This window comes from Notothenia coriiceps, unplaced genomic scaffold (genome assembly GCF_000735185.1).
Source record: "Notothenia coriiceps isolate Sejong01 unplaced genomic scaffold, NC01 NC01_scaffold00010968, whole genome shotgun sequence".
Lineage (NCBI taxonomy): Eukaryota > Metazoa > Chordata > Actinopteri > Perciformes > Nototheniidae > Notothenia > Notothenia coriiceps.
Genome location: NW_011343669.1, coordinates 548,934 through 574,520, shown reverse-complemented (window position 1 = coordinate 574,520; position 25,587 = coordinate 548,934). Strand labels below are relative to the sequence as shown.

Sequence of the window (25,587 nt, the reverse complement as noted above, 5' to 3'; positions counted from 1 at the left end):
TTGTCTACAATGTTGCTGAGGAAATGAGGATCTCCCTGTCATTAACTTTTCTTTTCATTAGATTTAAAACTAATCTCATCGCAAGTCTTTTTTTTTTTTTACAGAACTCTGAACATGCGTTTCATAAATTCGCAGCAGCACCGTCAACTCTTGCTATTTATGGGACTTTTTTTAACGATTTAAACAATATCTTGACTTTTTATATTCTAAACTTGGTGGCAAAATCATGATTTGAATTCAAAGTGCTTTTGTTCCACATTTATGATACCAAAAGAATCTTATGTAATCATTATCAAAATCTGTATTTACATCAGAAACACATGTGGTAAGTAAAACATTGTTCACAGCCAAAGAAGTGAACTTTTTCAAAAGTCTGGAAGAAAACTTGGCTCTTGGCCTCGGGACCAGCTGTGGTGCCGCAGACTTCAACATCTACTCATGTAACCATTTGTAAAACGTATCCACTACTTTTCTTGCTTTACCTTTACTCATAGTAAACTTTGTGCATGTTTGCAGAGGCCGCTGTAAGCGCATGGTGTCTCTGTCTTTGTTGGCGGAGCAGCAAAGAACAACCTGGTTTTGATTTTCCCACAGATCTGCCGCAGTGAGGAGTGGTCCCCAGCACCCAGCGCTTTGGCACAGTGACTATGTTGGCATCGGCCCAAGCTGAACACCCCCCACCCCTTTTCCCAGGGCCCTGAGAGTGTAATACATTACCACCGAACTCCCACTTCCCATTCCTCTCAAACTTTCACACCCCTGCTCCCTCCCTCCCACGGCTGGCATGCCCCCTGAAAAGGGGATTGGGGTGACATGCGTATGACTCTTTTCCATCTCCTCAACTTTTCCCAGCATCCCCCAGAGTATTTTAACTTAAAGTGTTTATGTCTTTCCATATACAACTCAACATAAATCTTACAGACAATTTATTATTTTTTAACCAAACCTTATTCCAAAGTACAGGGCTTTTAATATTTTAAAGTTATGCCAGCTATGCTAGGAAACCCAGCTACCGAACACACCGGAGAAAAATGCAGACCCTTTCACTGTTAAAAAGGGGTTTAAAGGGAATAGATGTCTATTCAAACCGACCCCGAGGTTATAAATATGAACCCTCATTCTGGAAAAAGCCTGGATTGTTTGCTCCATAGTTCTCAGAGCGGTATTCACAGGCGTGTATGTGTCTGGGTAACATGTAATGACATTATTCTCACCAGGGTGACCCCTCATTGTCACCGCGCTTTCTTCTCCCGAGCTCGTGAAATTGACATAAGCTTTACAAACATTCCACGCATTTTTTTCTCAAGGCCGGATTTCTTTTGGGGGCCTTTCATAGAGAAAAAAGCACCAGAATGAGCAGCACCCCCTAGTGATGGGGTCAACACACACCATACATGCTCTCTGGTCTAAACAAGGGGTTCTGTTAGATTGATTAATTAATTATATCCACTAAAAAAGGCTTAAAAAGTGTTTTAAATTTCAATAAAACCAGGTTATAATCACTGGTTTGTGTATGATTTCACTTCAAATGTGTGTTTATCATTTCCTGTAGGAGTTGTACTTTTAAAAAAAAAAGTAATTTGAAGTTATATCGCAGTATATGTTCAGATTTTGTGTCCAGTTTTCTTAATGGAGAGTTGTATTAGCACTTTGGGAACGCCCGGCCTCCTGTATGCCATGCAGTCTGCAGAGGTGTGAGATCTCCTCCCTATACCTGCAGGCAGTGGTAAAGCTCACTATAATGATCTTCCAGAAGTGAACATTTAAAAAAAATTACACATTGAGTGACTTCCTGACCTTCCCAGGTTATTGTCAATATAGTCCTGCAACTCCGACACCTGCGCCTCGGCAACTGAAACCCTGGTGATGAGAAGGGCTCGGTCTTTCTCTACACTCACCTATAGACAGAAAGATATACAAACCACTTTCAGTATGAAAAAGAGTTTATTCCTTCAAACCAAAGAGAGGTTATAAAATAGCTTTAGGGGTGAGAGAGCTTTGTTTACCAGTGTAGAGTCTGAGATCTCCCTCAGCTGCTTCCTTAAGTCCGACCAGGATTCCTCGCATGCCAATCTGATAAAGTTCAAACTTTTTTATGACATGATCCACAGCTGACCACATTTCACATTTGTCATTTGGTAAAATGCTAAATTGACACTCACTCATGACGGCTCAAATTCTGAACGGGCATTTTGAGGGCAACCACCTGCAACAGAAACAAGGTGAACGTATTGAATCAACAAGAACACGTCAATGTATGTAAAAAGATGACGTTATGCAAAATAAGATTCGGAAAATGCCTGAATCTGAGCTGCGATTACTTGCTACTAAAAAGTGAAAACTGTTGTTTGAAAGTCATCTAATGACATTATAATCACTTTTTTCCCCTAAATGTCAAACAGTTTTCTTTAAAACACATCTAAAATAAACACTGACTGCAGTAGATGCTCAGACAGTCACTGTGACAACCACCCAGTTAGGATTTAATTACCCATCAATCAGTGCCCTGACATGAACTGCACTCCTCCTCTGCAGCATTGAACTTTTTTGTTGCCGTAGGATACACACTTTTTTGTGCAGTTCATCGCTCAAAAACAAACAATGTGCTTTATATGGAAAGTTTACACACAAAGAAGAATCCCCCAGACCAAATAAAAGCATTCACCAGACATAACAAAACCAGATCAAGCCACTTCAAAGCGGCCATGTTTCTTTAGAGCTACCTGCAGCTGAGCCTCGTCCTGACGGCGCTGCTGGAGCTCCCTCTCTGTTTCCTCTCTGAGCTCAGAGGGCTCCAGGCTGAAGGGGGCTTCTGGAGGTCCAGGGTCAAGACTGCTCTCTGGCTGGGCCAAGATCTGCTCCCTCTGAACCCTGAAGATCACAATGTTTCAAAGTATCCAGTTACTCATCATGGATTCACTTGGAATGTGCTATTAATGGCAGTGTTGGTACTCGTTCTGGTTTATCAAAGCTAAATCAGTGGAGTTGCAGTTATGGATTTTGAAATTAATTTTGAAATTGTGTTTACTTTGAATGCAACAGCACTACTTTAAATCAAATTTGGCAAAATGAGACTTGAGACGTCTAATGATTAGGTTGAGCAATTCAAATATAAAAAGGCATTTTAATTTTTTAAGTATTGCTGAAAATGTTTATCTCAGCCTGGGGTCAGACATCCTAAGATTAGATGTTGATGTAGAGGGTATACAGATGACTATATAAATACATTTAAGTACAATTCTGCTACAAACAAAGTTTCCTTTAATTTTAGATCTTTAATCTGTAGGTTTTTGTTTACGGAAAATCACAACTTGTATATATGCAACTTTTTAAAAACGGGTCACAAGTAGACATGACTTTGCAAAAAAAAGGTTGGGGAAAGTTAAACGCAGGACATAAAATACGGTTTTCCGTGTCCAATCGACAGTGAAGCACACCTGTACGCAATAAGGAGAGCATGATGGGTCTTGGTGATCTTCTGAAGTCTCTTCTTATAGGAGCGAGCAGCGGAGGCCAGCTGTTCCTCCCTCGCTCTGTAGGAGGAACGCACATCCTGAAGCATGCTGTCAACATGTGCCCTCAACTTAGAAGCCTCTGGTGGGCTTTTACCCTCTCCTAGTCCATCAATGTACTCCTAAATTAAAAAGACATGTAAATGGATGTTATGTTAACACCTTAAAGTCCAGTAATACTTTGCAAAGAGGCTTTTGAGAGGACTGAAACTCACAGATAAGTCCTGTAAATACCACACGAGTCTTGAGCGATATTCCTCATTCAGCTCTTTGACTTGGAGCTGCAGCTTTGAGTTTTCCTCTTCCGCCTCCTTCACTTGGCTCTGAGAGCACATCACGGCCTTGGGGAGAAATAACAACAAGTAAACATTCATTCAGAGGGTGGTTAACGGGGATAATATCTATAATCATTTGAGAAATGTTCTGGAAATCAGTTCACGCTCACAGCACTCCGCTCAGACAGTTCCTGCTGGCGGTTACGGATCGCTCTCTTGTCCTCCTGATGTTCTTTACCCATTTCCACCCTGATGACCAAACACAGGCTCAACAACAAGAGAGTAGCGAACCAAAATTCACAGACAGCCACATCACAAGGGGAGACCACATCACACACACAGCAAACAAACCCACAGTGCAGGACACAAATCAAAGGATGAACAAACATCCTGAGATGGGTTTGGCTGTTTGGTGACTGGAAATGTAAAGATATTGATGTCTAATCCAAATTGAGCTTGTGCACTATCAAATGACATACACACACTTTCTCCTCCAGTTTCTTCTGTTGCTCCTCGTAGCTGTTTTTCATTTTCTCCAGCATTTCTTTGATCTCATCTTGGTTTCCAAGTAGCTTTGGGAGAGCACATAAATGAACAGACAAAGGAGGTTATTAGTTTACTGATGCCCGTAAAACATATGTGTTGGACACTGTTCCCAAGATTGAGGTATCTGTTTTGTATGAAAAGACTTGCAGTGTTTTGCATAGTTTTTTGCTCCTTGTCCAAAGCTCCCAGATTCTCTAACTGTCAAAACAGTGATGTTTACAATCGGAATTAACCAATGGCAAGTATAACATTTCAAATTAAAGATTACCTTTATCCCAAAATGTTGTTTTCTTTAAGTGAAAAGAAAATGTATTTTATAAACATGATCTTTTTCCCAATTTCTTGCACGACCAATGCTTTTTTCTCTGAGTAGAACATGTAACATTATGTGGAAAATATATATGTCCAATGGTAGAGTAAATCATATTGCACTGGTTGCATGTATTTTAGAGAAATGTGAGAAAGATGATCTTTTTAAAACACATTCAGTTTTATCACATACATGGACGAAAGATGCCCTGCTTATTTTAGAGTCCAGGGCAAACAACATTTTCTTTAGGAAAGCTGGTTGGGATTAACGACATCTGTGCTAAAATCTGAGATGGTTTAAACCACAACACCATTTTTATTTTGTACAACAAAACAAAACAACAAAAGCCCCTAAAGTTCCTGTTATTGTAGTGACATGAACTCAGGAAGTAATCTAGAAAATAAAAGTGCGTTTAACTAATTATATTTCCATCTGAAGAGCTGTGAGGAATAATGAACATACTGTCTCACCTTGACTCTGTTATGTGACATGCTGCTGATCAAGGCCCTCACCCGGTCCAGCTCACAATGCAGCCCCCGGGTGGAGGTCTCAACGCTCTGCTGCTGCTCCTCCAGCTGCAGACGGAGGGCGTCCTGGGCCTGGGCCAGAGCCAGCAGCTCAGCACTCAGCTTCTCACCCTGGTTCTGCTCTTTATCATGGGCATCAGCCAGAGCCAAGTAGCTGTTCTTCAGGGCAGTGTACTCCTCCGTCAGGTCTTGGCCACTCTTCTCTCCCACTTTTAGACAAGCCTCAGCAGACTGGAGTGCCCTGGATAAGTTGTCTCGCTCCATCTCAAGCTCCGTTATTGCACTGGCTTGATTCAATAGCTAAGAAGTGGAAATACAGTGCATCACAGTGTCAGTGATTCTATGTGTGGGTATGAAGAGTTAACCCAATTCAACCCTGATAAATCCCAACTTTTTAGGCAAATACATTCTTCTTCTAGCAAACCCTCACCTTGTTTTTCAGCTCAAACTTCTCTTCTTCAAACTGCTCCCTCATCTTGTTTGTCTGCATTTTCTCATCCACGAGCTCCTTAGATATCTGGAAGATGGGAACACAATTTATTCTGTTTCTATAATGAACATTGAACTTGCACTTACTGTATATGCTCATGAACTCTAACTTTAGTTTGTCCTCCTCACTTTGGATCAATCTGCAGGACAGATCTGTGTTGGAGCTGGCCAGGTAGCCCAGTCTGCACTCCAGGTAGCCCACTTTGGTGAAAAGGCGTTCATTTTCTCTCAGCTGCTGCTAAAGTAAAGTGAACAGAAACACTTGTTCTACAATGACATGAGAAAGGCTTATTTTCCACATAAGATTTCCATTGTTTTCAATATTTTGCAGCTTGGACAATTAGCATGTTAGCATAGCACCACCTGACTTTGTGGCCTGAGTCCATTTCACCCATTAAGCCAAATTAGCTTACTTCATTATCCAATTTCCTAGACAAAACGGGCCTGAAATAACTCAGTGTAGTGTTTGTACTTACGTTTTCTTCTGTTAAAGCTCGAAGTTGCTCATTTGAATTTAGCTGGTGGTCCTGTTTGTCCATCTGTATTCACTATATCAACGGCTAAAGCTAACTTACTCACTGTATCCACCAACACTAAGTTGCCATGGCCTCAACAACACACAACACTGTTTTTGTTTTATGTGTTGCCTATCTTTATATTTGAGGACACGAAACATCACCATAGGAACTGTAGAAATGACAGTGAAAAATAAATCCATTTCCAGTATATTTTACTTTCACCACTAACTTCAACAGTTGGATGAAAAGGCCTAACATAGGCCTACAGCTATCTCACGATACTTTTGCCGTATTTTATCACAAACAACTTAATGTAAAGGAACTTTCAGCAGCTGCATTATAGTGAGATAATTGATAAAGTAATTTATTGTTTCAGCCAGGAGAAGAACAAGCATCTCTCCTTTATAAAGCATTTGAGACACCGCTTCTGAAACACTGAACAACACAGAGGCTGAAAGTTGGTACATGTCATTGCAGCGCCATCTTGTGCCAACATATACACATAACAATATCACTGCGAGAAACTTTTTATTAAATACTAGGTGTCATTTGCGCTGGGGTCCCTGGAGACACTATTTGAAAGTGTAAATTATAAATGTTATTTTTCAAGACTTAAAAAAAGACGGAGATTATTGGCTTCCTCAATAATTTTCCCATGGCCACACATAATGGTTCCTACGAAAATAGTCTGTAGCCTGACACTGTAAGGGCCCATGAGACCCAGAGACTCAGTTTTATATAAGAATGTTTTAAAAAAAGTAATGTATATCATTCTTATTTTTATCACTTTCTTTTTTTAGTTTATAATTTTCTTAATTAATTTGTTAATTTTTTCTATTCTAGAATTTGTATTATTACATTTTGTATTATTATTTATTTGTATTTTATATGATTCTATTATTATTATAATAATTATTTATTTTTGTCCCATTTTTATGTCCCATATTATAGGAACTGAAAGATATTGTTAAAGACACGTGCACTTTCAGAGCAATTGAATTTAAATTTGTTATAAGTGTTGTCGTATACACAGAATACAAGGCTACCAAGTAAAACAACATGGTCTGAAACAGGCACTGACACATAAATATGTAAATGAAAATTGAAAGTGAAAATACATGTATAAATACATATGTGTTCTGTTTTATTCTCAACTTATTTATTTTTATTTATACATTTATTTCGACATTTATTCCTTTATTTATTTTTTCTCTTGTTAATTCCTTCCTGTATTTATTTTCACATTTATTTATTTATTCCTATATTTATTTCGACATTTATTTCTTCAGTTTTTTCACATTTATTTATTCCTGTATTTATGCATTTATTTATGTTGTACTTATGTCATGCTCTGTCCTCAATACCTGTGTGCTCATTGTGTGCATAAAGGTACAAATTCACTCAAAATCACATCACAGCAAAACCTATAGTTGGGCGTACGTTGTTTTAAAAACACATTGGTGGTTCAGAGGTCCTATGCATTGGTTTTTCATGCAGGTGCTCGAGGTTCAACACCCAGGGGAGGGACATTATATAAATACCTCTACAGCTATAAAACCTTCCAAGCCAAACTGGGCAAAGTCATTCTTAAAAAGTATTTTTATTAAAGTAACAGAACAATGCATTGTAATGTTTAACACATTGGGTTCACATGTGCTAAGTAGAATTTGTTACAAGTTATCAAAAATAGCTGGAAAATGCTTTGCAGAGATATGCCACTGAGAGAATACTTACAATTAATGAATTGATTTAACAAAAAAAACATTTTTACCAAATGCATGAAAACCACATGATCAGAACCAGGATTAAAACTCTAGAAAATCACACATTCAATGCAAAACTTAGATATAAAATCAAGCAATTAAGCTCAAAGGTATAACCTGTTTTTTTCAATTCTGCAGCTCTAAAATTAAGGATTCCAGGATTGAAAGCCGACTGGATTTTCACAGATAACTTCTTGTATGTGTTAAACATTTTGAATAGGGAACATTCTGTAGAATTTGGTATATCTTGTTCTATCTATTTTAACATGAGAATAAATAAATCAAAGCTTTACAATTATAGTCTCTAGTGTTGATGCCTTCAACTTGTCCTCAGTCACACTAGGGATGTTCAGTCACACTGTATTGCAGGTCAAAACATATTTTTTTGAGGTAGAAGACATTCTCTCAGGTCAGCTCTCGTAATGAGTGTGGAAGTGTTTTTAATAATCTCATGTGCTCATGGTGTTGCGTCTAAACTGCACAGTTGTTCCCGGTCTGAGACTCTTGCATATTCATGCGTTAGAACATGCAGATTCTTCATACACATGAATAAAGAATCCAAAAATATGAAAATAAATATATTATATTGTTTTACAAAATAGAAAATGATCAATGAGACCTATTTAAGATACATTTAAGTCCTCCTCCACTTCATCGTCCTCCTTTGCAATGGGTCTGTTATCGCCACGGTCCATGAGTACACCCATCTCTTTCTGCAGGGACTCCAGGCTGGCCGGGCTGACGTAGTACCTGACGTTCTGAGAGGGCAACAGCCTCTGGAGCTCCTCCAGCTTACGGTAGGCCTGGAGAAGAAACATGGAAAGAGGATAAAGAGCTGACTGTTTATTTTAGGAGTTTTTAGAACCATTCATCTAAAAAAAGTATCATTTCCTATGACAGGTTGCTGATATTTTCTTTAACCAACATGTCATTTCAACGAATAAAAAAGCTAGAAAAAAAAGAATTACCATTTGGAAGTTGCCTTGCTGACAGTGGTGCTCCACCAAGAAACCATATGCATCTCCAATCCTGACAGCAGGGTCCAACTCCGGCTCCTCCAGCAGCGCTTCACACAACTGCACCGCCTCACCAGGATCCTCCACATACAACCTGCAGACAAAGGACAAAACTCAGATTAAGATCAACACAAATAACTTGTATCCAAAAGAGAACAAGTATGAGTTGTGTTCTTACATTCGTGCGTGGACAAACTTCTTGATGAGTGTGATTCTGTGCTGCAGGTCAGCCAGTTTCACTTCCTGTTTTCCCGCTGAAGGGTCTTTTGCTTTTGAGACGCACTTGAAGGCCTCAGTCAGAGCATCTAGAGCCTTTTCATAGTTCTGGTAATCATCAATCTCAACCTTGATGATGATCAAAAAGAGGAAACTTGTTTAATTTCTATTTCAAATGAATATAATTTGCCTCAAAGCAACCTTATAATTGTATGTATTTTTAATCTGACTATATTTAAAGCTCTTATAATACATTGTTGTAAAAAAAAGAAAAACACCACTAACATACAAACAAACACTTTACTCTATTTTCCAGTCAATCATTTCAACAAAAATATAACTGCAGCAAATATATAATATACACTTTTTGAAAGCTTGTCATTTTCCTTGAGCATTCTCAATTAAAGTGGCAACTAAGAAAATCTATCACAGTATCTCATCTGTAGAATATTATAACCTACTGTTTGTCTAAGGCAACATTTTACCTGTAGAACATGCTTGTTTAAGAATGCTGACTTGAATTGAGCAGCTTCAAAATGCTTAATGTCAATTTGTTACCAGGAAAGTACCAATTAACATAACATGGACGGATGTTCTTATGAGGTTCAGCTCTACCTGAGCACAGGCTTCATAGAAGCCAGCCAGCAGGTCCGGTGCCCTGCCTTTAGTGTAGAAACCAATGATTGTCTTCAAGATCTCCGGATTTTTCCGCCAGTCCAGAGACTGGAGGTAGTTGGCGGCCATGATGAAAAGCTCCTTCTGACGACAAACATTGGCGAAGAATATAATTTTCTCTGTGTCGCCCGATTTGAGAAGTGCCCTCATCGCCTGTTTGGAGAAAATACAATCAAACATTATATAGGTACAAATATTTCATATGTTAAAGAGAAAGATTTGGATGTTTTGAATTCACTGCTTAATCTTGCAGTCAGACAACAACAAAATGTTTACCTCGCAGAACACAGAAGTTGATGCTGTACTGATATAGATTTTCTAACGTGGGCCTTACTTTGAGGTGGCTAAAACACAATTTGCTAACATCCACTTAAACAGCATTACGTTGCTTTGATCCTGAACCATAACTACTGTCTGCTTCACAAAACTGGGGACGTGTCGACTGCCATCTACTGTGATTAAAAGACTAACTATGGAAAAGTTCCTCACACAACCCCACATCATCTAAACCAGTGGTTCTCAACTGGTCAGGCCTCGGGACCCACTTTTTACTTGGTCAATACATCGCGACCCAACATTTTGAAGCACTCAAATCTATTCAACAAAAAAACGTGCTGTAATATATACGCTTTTCAGCATACAATATTAATAAAAGTGAAGTACAGTGCATATATCCCTTATATCCCTTCACAGAACTAAAGTCTGCTTTTAAAAAAGGTTTAATGAGATGATGGAATCAAAGCTGAACTATATAAAAAGGCACACATGCTGAAAACCCAACACCAGGAGGGGGTCTGGGGGGATTCTCCCCCAGGAGATTTTTAGAAATACTAACAAACTATGCATTCTGGTACACTCTGAGAAGAAAATAAATAAATCTATTACTACCCGACATATTAATAATATTTTATGCCATTGTTTGTTTTTCACTTTGTTCTGACAGCTTGCTGCGAGAAGAGTAAAGAGGAGATAGTCTGTGTGACTTACTTTAAATTGTGGGTAAGGGTAGATAGCTCCCATTGTTCTGTGACCTGTCAATCATCAAACCGGGGGTCATATTTCATTATGTGTTCATTTTTTATCTGAAGTTGTACCCATGGATGTATAAAGAAGAGTTCTACCGCAAAGTTATTCTCCGTGGGGACTTCCGGCAACAATCTTGATTCTGATTGGCCAGAAGACTCGAAAAAACATCAGCAAAGATATTTTATTGAGAAGATGATTCACTGAAGTTTTCAAAAACGTTTATGGTCTCCGGTACTTCCAGTCCAACGCCGACCGCATGCATGTTAGAAAATCGGGCCTTCAAAATAAAAGTTTGACTTTTCCCCCCCAAAAAAAATAAATAATTCCAATTTTTTATTTTCTTCACTCACACATCCGCGACCCACTCCAAATGGGTCCGCGACCCACTTTCGGGTCGCGACCCACCAGTTGACAAACACTGATCTAAACTATCCCTTCAAATCGCATGTTATGCACATTTCGATTGTGCTACATTAGGTTGACAGAGCAGATCAAAGTATTCCTCTTGCCAAGATACAAACACGTTGTAAGCGTGCAGAGAATCCCTATAGTGTTTCCTTCACACCACAGTGTTACCTTGAGCTTGTTTCCCGCCTGAGTGTATTTCTTGGTGGCCAGGTGGTAATTCCCCTGGCGCATGCAGCAGTCTGCTATCCTCTCCAGCAGCTCCTTTCGAGCCTCTTCAGATAAATCCTTTGAGTCGGTGACCGTCATCCTCTCTGCCAGCTCCTCTGTGATGGTCAGGCTCTGGGTCACACACAGCTCCAGGGCCTGATGGTACTTTGGTCACACACAAAGGAAAAGACACATATGAGCACACACATATAAACTGATATTTCCATGTGTAAAAGATAATGTGTAACAAACACCTTCTTTGCTGCTACCAGTAACTCCACAGCCTTCTCATACTGGGAGTGCGTGATGAAGAAGTCGGAGCAGCGTGCCAGGAGGGCGGGGTCGGAGTACTCGTTCAGATCCTCAGCGATCAGCTGGAGGGCAGAGAACTGCTGGGTGGCGAAGGCCAGCTCCAGAGCTTTAGAAACATAACCAGCCTGCAGTGGAGAAATTACAAAAAAAACATTATACTGTTAGAAAGTGTTCCCCTGGCCCCTATCCAGAATTAGAAAGTGGAGAAAGTGGAGATTTCTGGCTTAGAGTACAAGAAAAAAACTAATGAAAATAGTCTAAAATACCACACTTTTGTAGGACACTACGTGTGAATAAAGTAAACATCTTTACTTACAATAAGTCAATTATATTTTGCATTACAATTTTTCTGAAATTGTATGTTTAAATATGCAAATTAGGCATTATGTTTTACTAACTTTTAGGGAATTTGGGAGAAATATGCTGACAAAATAAGAACGATTTTAGTGAATTAAGAAGCTAAATGTTATTTGGTTTATATTTGTTTCCATTAGTCTTAAAGTAAAATATCCCTAACTCAAAATGGACCCATCACATGAAACATCTATGCCCTGTTACTGCCCCCTGGTGGAATGATTTAGAATGCATCAACCTGAACGTAACCTCTGTCATTCAGAAATTAAATAAATGTATGAGGGACCTTGTGGTAGAGTGCGACGGCTCGGTCCATGTGGGTTTCTTTCTCCTCGTAGTAACAGGCCGCCTCCATCATGTCCTCCGCGTTACTGAGCAGAGCCAAATTCATCAGCTGGTCATCCAGACCGTTCTCCTGTGCACACACGATACACACACGTCAACAACCAACCAAGAGTATGACAGAAAACACAACAAGATCAATGAATGAAAAAAACATGCTTAGGAAATAGAGAATAAACAGCATTGCTGTCAGTAAACATCATGATAAATGTGGAGAAAACTGCGCAATGGAGAGCTTTACCTTACAAAGTCGGATGGCGTTGTTGTAGGCCTGGGCTCGTGTGTAGAAGTGGACGGCCTGTTTGATGTCTTCATGGCCCTCGTAGTGTCTGGCCAGGTGATAGGACGCTGCCCTGTCCCCTGTGTCATTGGCTATCTCAGATGCCTGGTGTAACAAATAAATACTTTCGAAAATTATGAAATGATATGAAATGAAAGGGTCCACAGTTATGAAATTGACTGAATATGACATTTTTCTGGCAAGCTTTTCACAACAACAGTAAAGCAATTGCTTATTAATGTTGAATCTCATGACTCGATGCTTCAGTTTGTGTGTTCTGTGTTATTATATATTTGTTTGTAAAACTTTTTTTTTCCATGAGTAAATTTTTTTTTTTTCTCTCATGCACGTGTTATTTTTTTACCCATTTTTATGTATTTTAATTATGGAGCAAATAAACTAAAAGTGCTGCTTACTATGTCAATACAATTACTGTGTTTCCTACTGCAATACATACCTGTGGATCAAGACCAAATAATCACACTTAAATTACAAAATAAAGAGCATCTATATTTGAAAGCAAGCTAGTTTGTTGTGTGCAATTCCCAAAAATAAGTTAAATGTAATTATTTGATTTAATAAAATATTACAAATGTTACAGAAACTTATGTCACCTTCTGAATGTTTCCCATGTAGCAGTGGACTCGAACCAGAGAGAGGTAATCCTGAGCTCTCTCATAGAAAAGCAGCGCTGAGTCCATGTCTGACTGGCTCTCCAGGTACTGAGCCCACCACTTATAGATGTTCCTGAAGAGAAAACATGATTAGTGTATGCATATAGTATGAAAATCACATGACATAATCTTCAGAGGAACATTTGTGTCTATCAAGAGAAGCTCTGGACTTACTTGTCTTTCATTTTGTTAACGTAGATCTCTAGAGACGATGTGTCATCCTGGAGCATTCTGGGAACTTCGACCCTGTGTGTGTCTGATTTCTCATAACTGTAACAAAAAGGTTAGAATATTAATGGTCACACATGCAGAGCACACAGCACACACAGTGACATTTGTTCTCTGCATTTAACCCATCCTAGTACCAGGAGTCTAGTGCTAGGAGCAGTGGGCAGCTATTGTACAGCGCCCGGGGAGCAATGGGAGTGAGGGGGGAAGGGGGGTGTCCGGTGCCTTGCTCAAGGGCACCACGGCAGGGCAGGAGGTGAACTGGGACCTCTCCAAGTAACAGTCCACACTCCATATTTTAGGTCTGGTCGGGGACTTGAACCGGCGACCCTACGGCTCCCAGTCCAAGCCCCTACTGACTGAGCCACTGCCGGAAAGTTAGCAGTTAGCAGTTGGCAGTCACACTATGTTTCCATTGTACATTTGACAATTTTTTGATACTGTATCTCTGACACAAAACCACATCAGATTGTGTCTTACTAAGTGAGCGCCAGCGTCTTATTGGCTATGGACTCCAGGTATTTGGCATGGTTGTAGTAGGTGGTGCGCAGATGGATGCGATCGTGGCTCTCTGCTGTTTCCAAAGCCAGCTTCCATTGGCCAGAAGCCTGGTAGAAATTGTTCAGCAGGTCATAGCGCTGACAGCACTTGAACAACTTTTCGGCATCTTCCTATTGGAGCACAGGAAGAGATGATGGAAAGATAAATGCTTTTGGTGCGGAAAGTCCCGTAGTCTGTGTGGTGCCCTGCTTAGGCCTAAAAAGGGGACGTGAGCTAAAGGATGTGGCATTATATGTTGGGGTTATTTATTAAGAATAGAGAAGTAAGATTTGAAGTAAAAGGATTGTCTCTCCACTGTTTTTTGAATGTATGTTGTGTTTGTCTGAAGTTAAATGACAGAAGAAAGAATGGCTGAATAAAAGAAAGAAGAATATGTCACTCACTAAACATTTCATGTCGTATTTTGAAGCTACAAAAGCTGTAATGTAAAATGAAAGAAGATTCTACAGCCAAAAATGTAAGGTACTCCATGAATAGGGCACAGAGAATATGCACACAAGCCACTCCATTAGCCTGTTTGTGTCTTTGTACATTTACACATGAATACTTGGATCTTACCAGCATGCCGAGCTGAATGGCTAACATAGCCACTTGTGCTTCTGGCTCAGGCTCCGTCTCCACCTCTCTCAGTGCTTTTGCTGCCCTGGCATTTCCCATATTCCCAAGACACACGCGTGCCACATCCAGCCGGCGGGTCTTCACACACATCCGCGCCATGTTTTCCCATACCGCTTCACTACAGGGAAAAGAGAAATGGCTCGAATGTAAGCGCAATGTGTAGATCCCTGCAGTGGCATTGTGTTATTTGACAGCTACGCATATTTACAGTTTATTTTTATATTTTAAGAACCAAACCCTTCGTATGCAAGGAGAAATTGTGACAAAGCTGTCCAAAAATGTAACTGTAAACCCATTACTGTAATATTATTTCAACATCTTTCATGATTATAAGAAAGGATCACCAAATAACTTTTGCACACGAATATGGAGATACTAACATGTGTGCAGGATTTTAACACAAAGCGAGAGGTCTACTTTTCTATGTCTGTCTTTCCTTTATTTCCTTTTGTCTTGCTGACGTAAATCGGCCCCCTTTTCTCTTGCTTCAATTCCAAATGTCAGATTCCACAGCCATCTGGTCTCTATTTGCGTCCACCTCCCTCCTCATAGCTTTAGCTGATACAGATGTGGGCTGTTTATTAAAGTCAGGCAACAGGAAATACCCCAAATCTTTAGGGGCCCTGCTATAAGCGGGGGGGGGAATGGAGGCCAAGTGGAGAAAAAGAAAGCAAGAGCAGCGACTGCAAGTTTTACTCTATATGGTCACAAAAAACCAAGCCTGAAAAGAAAGTGTGAGATAGTTTAAAATGCTGAGAAAAACAGAGTCAGCTGCACACTGGGCGGCAAGATCTAGAGAGCCAGAAAAGGAAAGACAAGAGAAGGAACAGGTCTACATTTGGCCCCTCTTCCCATCCTCTTTTCCTCTCAGGAAACACATCCTGTTGCTGGCTGAGTGTGGCGGCCAATGTGTTTGTTGCACACGAGAGAGAGAGGACTTTAGCGAACGCCCCCTGGGCTCCAGACAAAAGAATACACAACAGTGACGTCTTAGAGGGGGTCTTTTGGACATTCTCTCACACAAACACGCTGACACACACACACACTTCAAGTGATCATGCAGGAGGGAGCTGCCTGTTTAAAGCTTGCTATGGTTGCAGACTGATGTCTCGGACTTTGACGAACGGCAACTCCCCCACATTTCAACCGTGACCTCAAGGATTTGCAGAGAACTAGTGAGTGAGAAGAGAGAAAGAAAGACAGAAAACAGTAGAAGGAGGTGGGTTTAAGGACTTCTGGCTCAAGTCAGGCAGTGGGGGCTCTTCTAGTGGAGAGACAGTCTTGGTATGTCTCAGTAAAGCAACTGACAAGTCGGCTCCAAACTGCTTTTTACATCTGTACTCTTCTGAAGGAAAAGTGAAGTTGCTGAAGGGAAAAGCATATCTACTGCCTACACAGAGAAGCCAGCTGCACACACAGAAGACCAACCAGTGCAATAGGAAACGCACTGAAGAAGGAAAAGGAGCAACGAGATCCAAGAGTCAAGCTGCAGCCAGTCGGGGCCACGGGAATGGACCTAGGTGACAGTTGGATTAACCCCCGCGTACCTGCAGTGCTTTCTGAGGAGGAGGGCTGAGGATCTGCTGCGATGGCAACCAACTCCTGAATGAGGATGAATGGAGATGTTCTTTAGCTAAGCCTCAAGACAAGACTCTTGCCGATTGTGTGAGTTGGGACAACACTCGCTGACAGCTGGAGCAGGAGGTGGAGGTGGTGGCGGAGGAGGAGGAGGAGGAGGAGGAGGAAGAGAGGACTGCTGGTGCTTCTGCCCCAGAGGAGAGGCAAGAAAGCGGGCAGGACAGCGCGGAGGACCAGGAGGGACTCGAAGGAGGGGGAGAGGTGGCGGGCGTCGGGCGGCGCATGGCCGTTCAGAGGCTGGTGGCGGCAGCCGTGGCGGTAGCCCTGTTGTCCCTGGTGCTAAATAATGTGGCAGCCTTCACCCCCAGCTGGGTGCTGCAGGCCCTGGAGGACGGACGCAAGCGCAGTGTGGGACTCTGGAGGATGTGCCCGACCGGAGGGGAGAGGGGCCGCGAGGACCTGCAGCCTGCCGCCAGGAGAAGCCAGCGGAGGCAGTGCGAAGGCCTGGGATGGGGCTCCGACTACTCAGGCTACCAGGAGTCCCGCGGCACGGTCAAATGTAAGTTTGCAAGATAGTTTTGATTTAAAGTTCAGCGTAACAGTGCTAGATACGCCGGCAAACTAATCTCTTTCTCATCATGGTTGACTCGTTGATTGGTATATCCAAGATGAGAAAGGTCTAAACGGCAACTAATGCACAACTAGATTTTTTTTCGTCCTATTAGCAGAAGTGACTTTTGTTTCACTGTGAGAAATAAATTATACAACAGATCAAGTTGTCATGTACAACATCCATGAATCCTACCTAAGTGCTTTGCTTTAAGTCATGTCAGTCTGATGTATTACTGTAAACAGAAACAGATGGCAACAAGCCAACAATTCTAAGTATGTCGATTTTTTTGAAAGCCAATTGGATCATTTGGTTTTGTAAATTTCCTGAAATACTTTGAATACAAACCCTACCTGTTTGAGTTTTCAGCCAGAGTTGGTGTTACTAAATTTCGCTCCATTGAGAAAAATTTCATTCAAGGAAATAAAGTCTAGGAAGGCATTTTCTGGGCACAAAGGGCAGCACTGCCTACTAACGTCAGACAAAGAAAGGACTCACCATTCATGATAACATTGTGAAGTCACATTACTTCAAATGCGAAAATCAAGACCTCTTGTCTTTGTCTTGCATAATCCGATCCATGCATTTAGATCACAGTGCAAAGTAAATGACACAGCCTTTCTTTTTGTCCCTCAAGTGCAGTTTGACATGATGCGAGCATGCAACCTGATGGCGACGGTGGCCCTGACTGTCGGTCAGCTGATCTTCCTCCTGGGCCTCATGGAGCTGCCCTTCATCACACAGGAATCCCAGTGGTGGGAGGAGGCCATTGCTGCACTCTTCCAGCTAGCCAGTGAGTACCAGCGTGACTACACCTTCTTTACGTAGCAGAAAGACAAGCCACTTTTCTGATTGAAATGCAAAAGTATTCTTCTGTCCTACAAGCTATGCACATCATTTATCTAGATGACGAAGGGCAAAGGTCACATGTTCTCTAGTAAGTAGAGTGCCAGAAACAGGTGATCAAATCACAGGGGGGCTAGACTGGCTGACTCACTGGAGATTAGTTTCTGCTGCCAGATACTACAGGAAGACACTTTTTAAAACTCAAGCAAAAAGGAAGGAACCTTTCTCCTTTTGAGCAAAATGAGTTCAAAATAATGTAATATTGGGGCTAGAACAAACTTTGTTGTGAGGTGAAAGTCAAACTCCATGGGAAAATGTAGATAATGTGGGTAAAATGTGAAAAACTTCAACTTAATATAAAATGACTGCATCATTATTTTCCTTTAAACACAGAAATATATGAATAACTAACCAAATACCAGAGATTGCGGACCTCCAACAAGGTCATACCCTATCTTCCAAAAGTAATCAGTGCATCGGCCCAGTGGACCAGATCCACTCCAAAATGTAGTGGGTCCTTCATTGGCCTATGCTACAAACTTCCACCAAGTGTCATGGAAATTGTGCATTGAGATTTCCCATAATCCTGCTGACCAATAGGAAAACAAACCAACAAATCGAAAACCCGTCAACAAACCTCTTTGGCGAAGGAATCAACAGAGCAGCTAAAATAAGAAAGAACAAGATAGGAGGAACTAGAAAACAAAACGATAGCCATCCTGGTGATTCATTAGTACATACTGTAGGGACATAACTTAGCGCAGTCATGGTAACAACCCCCCCCCTTCCACCATCCTTCCCACTGTGCCACACAAAGAGCTGGCTGTACCAGAGCTCGTGCTGAGGAAGTGTGTTGTTTTGTGTTCAGCGGACCCTCAGCCGGTTGGTATCATTGTGGCAGAGCGGCATGAAGGGGTTTGCTCGGGGTCTAAATTTAGTCCTAGTCCAGAGTCCATGGGCCAGAGCTGCAGCGAGCCGGGGAGCGACTGTCGGGCGCCAGGATATCCCTGCTCAGGACGAGGAAATGTCTGTGACTACCTGTTATGCAAACCCCCGAGCTGGAGAAGGAAAAAGAGGGGAGGGGGCATGCACGGGAAAGACAGTTTCGACAGGGACTGTGTGTTTGTGTGCGCACTGGCAGGAGGGATTCTGTGCATGCAGGTCTTTGTGTGTGTGTGTTGGTCGAGAATTGTCCAACAGCAGGGTGGGAATTGACTCTGTCTAGATAAGCTTTTTTGTCTCTGTTTACTAAATGTCCAAAAGCAGCAACAAATAAAGAATCTCCTCTCCATCGTGAGCGTCTTCGGCGGACATTGTCTCAGGGAGGAGGGCTTTTATCTGAAGACCTTGGCAGAGGATTGAGACCCACCCAACATTACAGTATTTTCCAATATTAGACAACAGCACCAGCCAAACATCAGTCACCAGGAACTCATCTCACCAAAGCATCATTAACACAGACAATGGCAAAAATAAACATAAATCATTAACACCAACATGGGTGGTGGACATTAATGGCTCTTTTGATCATACGGCCAGAATCATGACCTCATCATAAGATCACACATGTTTGCATTCGTGACAAATCTAAACGTTAATAAACAGTACCACACCTATTTCCCTGACGTCTAAAAATCGTGATGCTCTGGCACCTTCAAATGATCTTGACTGATCTGTAAAGCCGAGCTTTTCCACAGAGAATGCCAAAAGCACCACTTTATGTGATGTGTTTATTATTTCTTGGCAATAAGTGATTCAGTTTTAACAAATAAGACCAAACGACTAAAGAAATCAAAGGAGACTTCTTCATTTGAAGAGGTCAACCATCAGACTGGCATTGCCATTAGACAACAGACACCAGCAGCATGGCTAATACCAATGCTAGCTTCTCAAATCTGCTGTTTCCTTTGTCCCATAGCCTTTCTTTGTATTTGCCTGAAAGTATAGACTGAATAGTTTGGGGTTTTAGACTGTTGCTCAGACAAACAGGCAATTAGTTTTCTTAAAAAAGAAAGGAATATTTTGAAAAGTGAAGGCTTCAAAATACATTGATAAGGGCTTTCCTTCACTACATTTATTCAAGGACACCAATCGGTAATCCATTCCCTCTTCCTAATTTGGACTCCCCCACCGAGTCAGTGAATGGGCTTCAGCTCCGACTGAATGGAGATATTTTTACCCATCACTCCCTTTCTGAGGAATGTTTTCATTTTCAGACGTGCCAAAATGCTCAGCTATTGCAAGCAGGCTATGGAACAACAATATCCAATTCCATTAGTAGTAGTAGTAGTAGTAGTAGTAGTAGTAGTAGTAGTAGTAGTAGTAGTAGTAGTAGTAGTAGTAGAACCTTTATTTAGCCAGGAAAATCAATTAAGAACAAATTCTTATTCAGTGATATCTCAGCGTATTTGGCAGGTCTCGGCTGAAAGCTCAATATTGGGTTGTTTGAGCCCGGGAGGCGGCTCTGGAATGTGTTTTCTGAATGACCGAAGCTCTAACATGTCAAAATTCAACACTGCAGGTCATTTGGCACTTTATCGTTACTCTTGGTTTTTAAGGAATTCCAACTGTGGGAGTTTAATTTCCCATAAATACGTGGCTCAGGAGATTCCTGCTAACAATGGAGTGATAGTTTAAGCAAGACATTCAGGCAGGTTATTCACTCAATCAATGTTGTACCTTCTAAATAATTACACCTACTATCAGGAAGGAAAACAAACCAAGAAATGAATTTCCAAGACCAGGCCTTAAGATAAGACTGTGACAGATCAAGTCAAACTTCCAGCGAATATATCAACCTCCAAGCTTAGGGTGTGGAGAAGAGGGAAGGAAGGAAGGATGGAAAGGGGAAGAAGGGGAAGGAAGTTTGGGAGATAAGTCGGTGCCAAAAAAGAGTTTCACACAGCCCAGGCTGCCTGGAACCTGGACAGGAGATTATTCATGTTCTGGGATAAGGAGCCAGACTGGTTAAACATGAATAGATTGAGCAAACATTCGCGTACGCCCGGCAGTAGACACGCAATGATACACAGACACAATTATTCACATCCTCATTTAAAACAATGACAGTCAGCTCACGTTAGAGGTAGAGAAAGAAATACAAATACATTCCCCTCATGGTTCCTATTGACTGATTCAGGAAACTGACTGATTCATATCCTTAAGGACCAACATCCACATTTCCAGTGATTATTTTTAGTCCCTGTATTTATATCTCTGTGTATGGGGCAAGACATGTATCACTGTTGGACTATTTAATGGCTCCAGAACACATCCAAGGAATACTGAAGCATTGGTCTTTGTGGGCTTTTCATACACATCTCTAAAGAATGAGGAAAGGTGTGGAGACAGTGAATGGCTTTCCACTTGAGAGCACACTGCCGATAAACAAAGTATAGATCAAAGGAACAGCATGGAATCAAAGGCTTTTTACCTTCGCATGCAAACAGGAGTTCCTCATGGCGTGAGTCGCTGTTATTAAAGAAATCAGGAGATAACACGTCTCAAAGGCTTTTCCGCTCATATATTCACGCTCTGATATTTTTACGCTACTCAGAACTTTGATCTCCACATCTCAGAAGTTGTTCCTAGGAGGAAGCAGGTTTCTATATTCAAAGACCTCCCACAGAGCTCCCGCTGAACCGAGAATACAAGGCTAAGGGATGGAAATGTCTTTATGAACATGTGGAGTTTCTCAAAGAGTGACTGTACCTTTAAGAAGATACACTACGGGTACATCGGGTTTTAAAGAAAAGATTCATAGTTATCAACATGAGACTTCTCTAGTTTATTACAGATATTAAGACTGTTTGTTTTATGAAATTGTATTTCTTAATATGGAAATTAAGCTTGATTTCATGCTTACTTTAAGTGGAAATAGGTGAAATCCATAGCCACACATACAAGGGGAAGTAAGAAAGACACGTAATGTGTATCTAGGATGTTTTCTTATTACTAGTCTGAAAGAAATGTTATTGAAGCCAAACTCCCAATCTGTCCAAAACTAGTACATTAAAAAGTCTGATTTTCAGAGAGATATAAAACTAGAAATTATAATATCTTCTCCTTGCTCTGCCTGACTGAATGTGTGCTTGTGATTGGCTCAAAAGTAACCCAAGATTTGCCAAAAGTTAGGATAGGTTTCGCAAATCTATGTTGACCTTCGACAGGACCCATTTTCTTTCTCTGGGACCAGTTTTTAGCCACACAAGCAGCCGAACATTCAGAAATAACTTACTGGAATTTCCCATTCTTTTGACTTGTTTTTCTTCCAATGAGTGCTATTCCGCTGACTGAGGCCTATTCTCTTGGTCTTCCTTTTCAGGTTTCGTGCTGGTGATTGGACTCGTGACCTTCTACAGGATCGGGCCGTACACACACCTGTCGTACTCCTGCTACCTGGACATAGCCGCTTGCCTGCTGGCCACGTTGGCTGCGGCCATGCTCATCTGGAACATTTTACATCGCCGCGATGACTGCCTCGCTCCTCGAGTTATAATCATCAGTCGCTCACTGGCCTCGCCTTTCCACCCGCGCCTAGACAATGACTACGTGGAGTCGCCTTGTTGAAAAAAGAAGAGGATATAGAATACACCGACTAGACTGTGCTCACGTTTCACTACAGCTAGGAGACTCCAATGTCACTCTCAGGAGAAAAGGACTTTCCTGTGATTCGGCAACAGCTGGACTAACTTTTACCTGCACATTTTAAGCTCTATATTTCATTACTATCAGACATTTTTGCTGCTTGGTGCAACAAATTCATAGATATAACCCAAATGATTGCCCTAAAACTTCTAGGCATATTCAACACGGTCTGTTGTTTCATTTATTCGTGCTTGGGTGAGCTCATTTGTAGCTAAATATGGAATTTAGATAAGGACTGTGTTATATGAAACATCCTGCTTATGAAAAGATCAAGCTGGAACTTGACCTGTTGTGTTATATGTGCACTTAAATGGCTTCAAGCATACTTATTAATTGGAAAGTATGAAATATATTAGAAATGCAATAACAGAATACCTCATAATTGCTTTCATCCATTTTAGACTTATTTTACTATTAATTATATACAGTATGTTGCAAGTAGGTTAAGTAACAAGGTGAAAGCCAGAAGAATCTACAACATTTAAAAACAGCCAATGAGAGGTGATATTTTATTCCAATGAACACAGATCTGACTCTTCCTTAATGTCATTAACACATCAAATAAATAAATACAACTTTAAATAAATAGATATATGACCTGCCAATTAATGTATTTAAATTGGGTTGTTAAAGCAGTATTTCTTTTATTAATGTTATTAATGGTATGTTTGGGCAATGCATTTCGAAATGACGAAAGGATTCAAATACAATTTTCATTTCCATACGAAACTCTGCTTGCTTGTGGTACATATTGTGTAATTAAATTAATATAATATAGCTGTATAATGAAATAGTGTTGTCATTACTAGTATTATTATTATTGTGAGTATATTATATTTTGAAAATAACTATTTTGAAAATAACCCAAACATAGGGGCACACTTAAATAAGGTAAATATTATATAAATGGAATAAATGTATTATTACCAATATTCAAAGGAAGTGGTTGTTGTTTTTGTTGTTGTTGCTGCTGTTAAGGTGTCCAACACCACACCTGACAAATGGACAACACAGAACTTCAATTGTTTGACATTTGAAAATGACAGATATGACTTGCTTTTGTATAACTTTAAACTTCAGTAAGAGACTAAGATGTATGATCTTTTTTAGATTTAGGTTCACATACTAACTTACATACGGTATATTGTGTTAGGTGTATCATTTTAAATTGAAATTCTATTGTTTGCTTCAGGAAGCGGGAATAGTTTAAAGGGGCCCTCTGATGCTCATTCTCAGGATCACATTAGTATGTTGTGCCTCTACTGTGACATGTCTCCATGCTTTAATGTAGGGCTGCTCGATTATGGCAAAAATCATAATCTTGATTATTTGGGTCAATAATTGATATCACGATTATTAAAAACGATTATCCATTTACTTTGTTCACATTTCTTTTATAAATAAATGGATGTTTTCAGTGTGTTTTCAACAGTTGATTACCCTGAACTTTAAGTAGAATTCAACTGAAAAACCAATAAAAAAAAAAAAATACAATAATTAATATTATAATAAAAAAAGAATCGTTTTATTTCGATTACGTTGTTTTCGTAATCGTTGCAAGCCAAAATCGCAATTGCGATTAAAATACGATTAATTGAGCAGCCATACTTTAAATGTTCAAAAAGCAATTTATTTTTCTCACACTGCCTGTGCTGCAGCACCTCTTTTCACCCTCTGTCTAAAACCAGAGCTCAGTCTGCTCTGATTGGTTAGCTGGCCGGCTCTATTGTGATTAGTCACCCGCTTAGAGATCTCCCGCCCCTTAGCCCATAAAGTTCAATGTGTTGGAGCGCTAGCCAATAGAAGCGCGAGTGTTACATAGTGATATCACTATGTTATATAAACAAACAAAGGAGTCTAATGGAGGCGTTTCAGGTAGGGGGGGGGGTGTTGGAGATAACACAGTGATTTTAGCCCTAGCAGATCATTTACATTAACAACAACCTATACAACACCCTACAGGAAAGGGAAACCCACAGAAAGCATAATAGGGCCACTTTATCAAAGAACGAAGGACTAACAACCAAAAAGAAATGTTGTGAATGACATTCTTTCCTTTGATAAATGGCATACAGTGAGAGCATGGGGTTCACATGTACAGCGGGTTATGATGAATAACATCATCCATCAGTCTGAGCTTCACCTCTGAACACTTCCCTGAGGCAGAATGGGGGAGTTTTGCTTTTAAATAGCCAAAGCAGTGTCAAAAAGACAGTAAGGCTTGCACTCATTGTGGGCTGATAACCCTGCAGCATGTCACCTAGAGTCAAGGACAACATGAATGAGAGGAAGCAGCTCAGTCTGGACGGAATAAAGACATTCCAACCTGTATCTGCTGTGGGAGGCAAAGGGACTCTCATACTGTAAATATTTGCTTTGGATGAGGAGAATTGTCATAGCTTTTATACTTCAGGACATCCAGGGGTGAGGCTGAGCAAAGCACCAGATTAAATATGCTCTCCATATTAGAACCTGTATCAGTTCAAAGATCACGGAGTCCCAGAAGGTACAGGTTACTTTTGCAGGAAATACATATTCCTGTGGGTGGATATATGCGGGAATCAAACACAATGTCGAAAAAAAGCAGCAGTAAAAATAGCCATCAATGAGGAACTTAGTAAAGCTGTCATCATGCCTATTAAACTCTTTTGAATATCCAGTGAGCGGGATATGCTATGTTCCTATTTGTTTGTTTTAATGTGAAGTGCGAAAAGAACGCGACAGCAACATTTAGACCGAGTGTCCTGAATCACGTATTCTGCTAGAGATGATATCAGATCTCTGCTGGGATCACGTAAACGTTACCCCAACACACAAAAAAAAACACACACACACACACACACACACACACACACACACACACACACACACACACACACACACACACACACACACACACGTGCACATCCTTTTAGTGACCTGATTCAATGTTTGCGAGAATGGAAAGGGCACTCCTTTTGTACCAAACTGGTTGGGAGATCTAGTGTGTGTGTGTGTGTGTGTGTGTGTGTGTGTGTGTGTGTGTGTGTGTGTGTGTGTGTGTGTGTGT

At 40.7% G+C, this 25,587-nt stretch overlaps 3 protein-coding genes and 1 long non-coding RNA gene across 4 annotated transcripts in view; 1 reads left to right on the top strand and 3 right to left on the bottom strand.

Annotated features, from left to right (window-relative positions):
• The window catches only part of ccdc78 (coiled-coil domain containing 78), a 35,312-nt gene extending 29,646 nt beyond the window's left edge, over positions 1 to 5,666 (bottom strand). Inside the window, exons 1-10 of the mRNA XM_010772200.1 lie at positions 5,601 to 5,666; positions 5,114 to 5,470; positions 4,271 to 4,359; positions 3,958 to 4,036; positions 3,728 to 3,853; positions 3,438 to 3,634; positions 2,724 to 2,871; positions 2,163 to 2,206; positions 2,007 to 2,073; positions 1,798 to 1,898 (exon numbers count right to left, since the gene is read on the bottom strand). Coding sequence (XP_010770502.1) covers positions 1,798 to 1,898; positions 2,007 to 2,073; positions 2,163 to 2,206; positions 2,724 to 2,871; positions 3,438 to 3,634; positions 3,728 to 3,853; positions 3,958 to 4,036; positions 4,271 to 4,359; positions 5,114 to 5,470; positions 5,601 to 5,660 — 1,268 coding nt within the window. The 5' untranslated portion in view covers positions 5,661 to 5,666. The remainder of the gene's footprint in view (positions 1 to 1,797; positions 1,899 to 2,006; positions 2,074 to 2,162; positions 2,207 to 2,723; positions 2,872 to 3,437; positions 3,635 to 3,727; positions 3,854 to 3,957; positions 4,037 to 4,270; positions 4,360 to 5,113; positions 5,471 to 5,600) is intronic.
• Positions 5,667 to 7,779: 2,113 nt separating this feature from the next.
• Positions 7,780 to 25,587, bottom strand: part of ift140 (intraflagellar transport 140 homolog (Chlamydomonas)) — a 26,543-nt gene continuing 8,735 nt past the window's right edge. Inside the window, exons 19-30 of the mRNA XM_010772184.1 lie at positions 14,798 to 14,975; positions 14,159 to 14,349; positions 13,625 to 13,720; positions 13,391 to 13,523; positions 12,738 to 12,881; positions 12,441 to 12,569; positions 11,743 to 11,925; positions 11,450 to 11,653; positions 9,788 to 10,000; positions 9,135 to 9,301; positions 8,909 to 9,050; positions 7,780 to 8,743 (exon numbers count right to left, since the gene is read on the bottom strand). Coding sequence (XP_010770486.1) covers positions 8,564 to 8,743; positions 8,909 to 9,050; positions 9,135 to 9,301; positions 9,788 to 10,000; positions 11,450 to 11,653; positions 11,743 to 11,925; positions 12,441 to 12,569; positions 12,738 to 12,881; positions 13,391 to 13,523; positions 13,625 to 13,720; positions 14,159 to 14,349; positions 14,798 to 14,975 — 1,960 coding nt within the window. The 3' untranslated portion in view covers positions 7,780 to 8,563. The remainder of the gene's footprint in view (positions 8,744 to 8,908; positions 9,051 to 9,134; positions 9,302 to 9,787; positions 10,001 to 11,449; positions 11,654 to 11,742; positions 11,926 to 12,440; positions 12,570 to 12,737; positions 12,882 to 13,390; positions 13,524 to 13,624; positions 13,721 to 14,158; positions 14,350 to 14,797; positions 14,976 to 25,587) is intronic.
• On the top strand, positions 15,808 to 23,470 carry tmem204 (transmembrane protein 204). Its single transcript, XM_010772183.1, has 3 exons — positions 15,808 to 16,994; positions 17,683 to 17,838; positions 22,216 to 23,470. Exons 1-3 carry the CDS (start codon positions 16,718 to 16,720, stop codon positions 22,458 to 22,460), a joined length of 678 nt encoding a protein of 225 aa, XP_010770485.1. The 5' UTR covers positions 15,808 to 16,717; the 3' UTR covers positions 22,461 to 23,470.
• On the bottom strand, positions 22,942 to 24,185 carry LOC104946359 (uncharacterized). Its single transcript, XR_798436.1, has 2 exons — positions 24,154 to 24,185; positions 22,942 to 23,825 (listed from the first exon to the last, which is right to left on the bottom strand). It is a non-coding gene; the product is annotated as an uncharacterized lncRNA (long non-coding RNA).

What these genes read in the sequence shown, in the direction of transcription:
- tmem204 (XM_010772183.1), top strand. Translation starts at nt 16,718, where the DNA reads ATGGCCGTTCAGAGGCTGGTGGCGGCAGCCGTGGCGGTAGCCCTGTTG. An exon ending in GTCCCGCGGCACGGTCAAAT is followed by an intron (nt 16,995 to 17,682) that starts GTAAGTTTGCAA and finishes TTGTCCCTCAAG; the next exon opens with TGCAGTTTGACATGATGCGA. An exon ending in TGCACTCTTCCAGCTAGCCA is followed by an intron (nt 17,839 to 22,215) that starts GTGAGTACCAGC and finishes CTTCCTTTTCAG; the next exon opens with GTTTCGTGCTGGTGATTGGA.